Below are 4,838 nucleotides of genomic sequence, written 5' to 3' on the forward strand. Positions count from 1 at the left end.
GCATTTTTTCGAAACTATTTCCGGTAAATTTAAAATGTAACTTTTGATTAAATGGGTGATGGTTTAAGCATGTTCCATTAAATTTTTTTCTTTTTTTTTTGCGTTACGTTTGTTGTGGTTGTTGTTTGTTGTAATTTTGACAAATTTTTTAACAATAATAATAATAATTTTTGTTATATTTTTTTTGTATATTGTTTTGTTTGTTCTTTTAGATTCATGACTCGATCTTGGACGGTGTTGGTGACTGGAGGAGCTGGCTTCGTCGGTGCACACACCGTCATACCCATGCTAAATCACGGTTACAACGTTATCGTTTTAGATAATCTCGTAAATGCGTATCAAGGTGATTGATTGATTGATTGATTGATTGACTGATTGATTGAGGGATTGTATTTGCCTCATAAGTCGTTTTTTTTTTTTTATCAGAGCCGTCGGCGAAAAAACCGGAAGTTTTGAAAAGGATCGAACACATAACGAATAGGGAAATTTTATTTTACAACGTGGATTTGGGGGATCGTGACGCTTTGTTTTCCATTTTCAATAAGGTAAATATTGCAAAAAAAAAAAATACATCGAATCATCATCATCATCATCATCACAGGTTTTTCCTTTTTCTTTTCTTTCCAGCATTCCATTGATTGCATTATACATTTTGCTGCGCTCAAAGCCGTCGGAGAATCATGCGAAAAACCTTTAGAATATTATAAAAACAACGTCATAGGATCGATTAATCTTTTAGAGGTTCGTTCGTGTCCTTCCTTCGCCATATTGTTTTTATTATTATTATTATTATTAATATTATTATTATTCGAATGTGTTTCCACGACAGGCTATGAAAGCTCACAACGTTAAGAAAATTGTTTATTCGTCTTCGGCGACAATTTACGGTACACCCAAATCCCTACCCATCAAAGAGGATCATCCCACCGGTCAGGTATATACGTAAACTCGGTATTATTTATAATAATAATAATAATAATAATAATTAAAATGGTTTTTTTTTTATAAAATGGAAGAATTTGACTAATCCGTATGGTAAAACGAAATTTTTCGTCGAAGAAATGATGAAAGATTTATGCGGGAGCGACGGGAGTTGGTCCGTCATATCTCTAAGGTATTTCAATCCCGTGGGAGCTCATTCGTCGGGACGATTGGGAGAAGATCCGATGGTGAGTGAGTGACATATAAACACCCGACATCAGGTCACATGGAAATTTTGAATATCGATCGTTTGTTTGTTTTTGTTTAGGGAATTCCGAATAATTTGATGCCTTTTATTTCGAAAGTCGCAGTTGGAAAATTGGAAAAATTGAAGGTTTTCGGAAACGATTACAACACACACGACGGAACCGGTAAGAAGAAGAAGAAGAAAAGGAAAAGGAAAAGAACACAAAAGGGTTTTTATTACTTTATGGTTAATTTTTTTTGGCACAGGTGAAAGAGATTACATACACATAGAAGATTTAGCGGAAGGACATTTGAAAGCGTTGAACAAGTTGGAAGAATCCTCAGGTTTAGGTTTTAAGGCATACAATTTGGGAACCGGAAACGGTTACACCGTTTTAGAAGTCATCGAAACATTTAAAAACGTGAGTGAAAGAGAGACAGAGAGTGAGGGTTATAAGAGATCAAATCCGGGGGGGGGGGAAACTCAAAGGAAATTTATCATTTTTTTTTTAAAGTTTATTATTATTATTATTATTATCATCGATCCTATGTACCTTTTTCGTGATAACCTCAATAATAGGAAAGAGTCAAAGGTCGTGACCTTTTGAAATTTTTATTTCTTATCGAATACCATCAATATTTATTTATTTTACATCTGAAAAATAAATAATTATTATAACGATGATAAAAATAATAATAATAATAATGAGATTCCTAAAACAAATAATAATAATAATAGGGGGGGGGAGGAGGAGGAGGAGGTGTGGAAAGTAGAGCGGATGTAAAAGAAATGTATTTTTATATTTGTAAAAGATGTGCCGCTCGACGATTTGAAATGTTTACCTTTTTTTACGACATTTTTTATTATTATTATTATTAATAATAATTGACGGGTCCCGAAATGGGATTTTTTTTTTTTTTTCGTTTCAGGTATCGGGACGCGACATAAAATACGAAATAGTCGGGAGGAGAGCGGGTGACATTGATTCGAGTTACGCGGATCCAACGTTGGCAAGAAAAGAATTGAACTGGTCGGCGAAAAGGACTTTGGTCGACATGTGTGAGTTCATTCATTCATTTATTTACTATCATCTCTCTCTTCTTTCTTGTTTCTACTTCCACGACGTTTTGGAAAAAGAAAAAAAAAAAATTCAAACGTTTTTTTTTTTTTTTTTTTTTTTTTTCATCATTTCAGGTTACGACACGTGGCGATGGCAATCTCAAAATCCGGATGGATTTAGGTCTTAATATATTATTATTATTATTATTATTATTATTATTATTATTATTATTAATATTATTATTTATATATTTTTTATTGTTATTAATATCATTATCATTATCGGAAAAAATAATTTATGGTTTATCAATAATAATAATAAAAAAAAATAAAAAAAAAAAAACGAAGGATTTTAAGGTAAATGAGAAAATCGTAAAATAGCAGTAGTAGTGATAATAATAATAATGATAATGATGATTACAATAATAATAATAATGAAAAATATTTGCGGTTTAACGGTCGAATCGTTTCGTCTGAATTTTTTTTTTTTTTTTTATTATAAAAAAAAATTTTTTTCAATTAAATATGGAAGCCGTTAAAATGGAAACGATTCGGTTACTGACCGTTATTTTAAAAAAATTTTGCTGTCGCCGAAGAATTCGAGAACGGGAACGACGAGAACGGATTTATTATCATCATTTATCGATTCGATAAATACCTTTCATTTAAATTAAAATTAATCGATTATTTATTTATTTAATTAATTAAATCGATCGATCCATCGAATCGAATTGCACAATTGCAATGATGATAATAATAATGACGTGAAATGTCGTAGTTTGTCGGAAATGCTACAGCAGCAAAATTTTTTAAATTTTAAAAATTTTATTTTTAAACAAATTTGTTTTCTTTATTAAGTATACCTTTAAAAAAAATGTATTAATTATTATTATTATTATCATCGTGATCGTTATTATTATTATTATTATTAACGGTTTTAAATGAAGACAAGTTTTCATTGATCAAAACATGGATTGGATGTTGGAAAATCTGTGATGACGGTGGTGTTGGAAAATTTTAAGCCGTTTCGTTATACGTCACGAACTATTTCCGGTTTTACTTTTTTCCCAGATTTTGGAAAATTTTCTCACGGTGATGATAAGCTGGCACAGTTCCGTCGGTGGAAAAAAAAAAAAAAATTACGATAGTGGTCCGACGGAAATAATAATAATAATAATAATAATTTATTAATTTAAAAGGAATTCGATAAGAAGGTTCTAGAAAATAAAGAGGAAAAGAAGGAAGGTAAACAAATTACGAAATGAAATCAATTTAATATGCGGGCGTGTAAGAATGTGATAAGAGATTAGAAGGTGAAAAAGTAGAAGAAGAAGAAAAAGTGGGCTATCTAGCGCCCTTTTCCTTCCCTTCCCCCCTCTCGACACGAGAGGTGCACGTGTGCGCGTGAACATAAGACGACACGAGTATTCGCCATCCTTGAAAATAAAATAATTCTAGAATATTCTAAAGAAAGTGCAAGAGAATGCGAGTGTTTCGGAGGAGAAGGAGGGGGAGGAGGAGGAGGTTTATGTCAACGGGTTTTAAATGTTTCATTATCATAATTACCGGCAACATAAAAAACTATTAGAATGTTAGCGTGACCCGATTACGTCAACGGAACTAACAAAAGCGAATAGCGGCGGTGGTGATGATGATGATAATAATAATAATAATAATAATTTTTTCCTATTTTTTTTTTTTTTTTTTTGTAGGAAATTCGGAGGGAAACGAGAGTGAAAGTTAAAAAAAAAAAAAAAAAAAAAAAAAAAAAAAGGAAAATTTATGTTGGTCGTGCGTAAGAAAAAAATTTAAAGTTTAAATAGAAAATTTGACGTCATCAATTTCCGTTACATTTCCATTCGTTTTAATTTCTCTCGATAAAATTTTTAACTTCTGGAATTTCTGGAATCGACTTGTAGAAAAACAAAAAGGTATATAAATCCCTTAAAAATAAACGTCAACTCTTAAATTTTTTTATTTATTACGTTTTGCTGGAATAGTTTTGCTTTTTTTTTTTTTATTCCAGCGCTGGAAAATAATTTATTTTATTATTATTATTATTTTTTTTACGTTTCGTTTAACAGATAAGATATATATATATATATATATAATAATTTACGTGACCTGGAAAAAGTTTTGCAAATTTGAAAAACTGATTTCAAAATCTAAAGATTATTTCTCTCGCTCTTTCTCTCTCTCTTTTCTCTCTTTCCCTCTCTTTTTTTTTCTATTTTTCTTTGTTTTTTCATCTCTCTCTTTTTCTTTCCTCTTTGTCTCTCTCTCTCTCTCTTTCCACTCTATATATTAAATGTTTAATACCTTTTTATCTCTCTCTTTTTTTCTATTTTTTGTTTTCTCATTTTTTTTTTGCTCTTTGTTTCTCTCTCTTTCTCTTTTTCCGTCTCTGTTCTAATTTTCTTTTCTACTCTTTTCCTCTTTTTACATCTCTTTCTCACTCTTTCTTTTTTCTTCCTTTTTTCTTTTTCTTTTTCCCTCTCTTTTTTTTTTTATTTTTTTTTTTATTCTTTCTCTCTCTTTTTTTTTATTTTTTTTTTATTCTTTCTCTTTCTATTCTTTCTCTCTTTCTTTTTTCTCTATCTCTTTCTGTCAT

General features: G+C 30.2%; 1 protein-coding gene across 1 annotated transcript; it reads left to right on the forward strand.

The window, feature by feature from the left end:
• Positions 1-216: 216 nt before the first annotated feature.
• Phum_PHUM433210 (UDP-glucose 4-epimerase, putative) lies at positions 217-2,415 on the forward strand (the record flags this gene model as incomplete). Its single annotated transcript, XM_002429396.1, has 9 exons — positions 217-327; positions 429-545; positions 628-741; positions 830-934; positions 1,017-1,169; positions 1,250-1,352; positions 1,435-1,589; positions 2,098-2,227; positions 2,363-2,415. The coding sequence occupies 9 exons, from the start codon at positions 217-219 to the stop codon at positions 2,413-2,415; spliced, it is 1,041 nt and encodes a 346-aa protein (XP_002429441.1).
• Between the last annotated feature and the right edge of the window lie 2,423 nt (positions 2,416-4,838).

The sequence above is a fragment of the Pediculus humanus genome, genomic scaffold, assembly GCF_000006295.1.
Source record: "Pediculus humanus corporis 1103172108202 genomic scaffold, whole genome shotgun sequence".
Lineage (NCBI taxonomy): Eukaryota > Metazoa > Arthropoda > Insecta > Psocodea > Pediculidae > Pediculus > Pediculus humanus.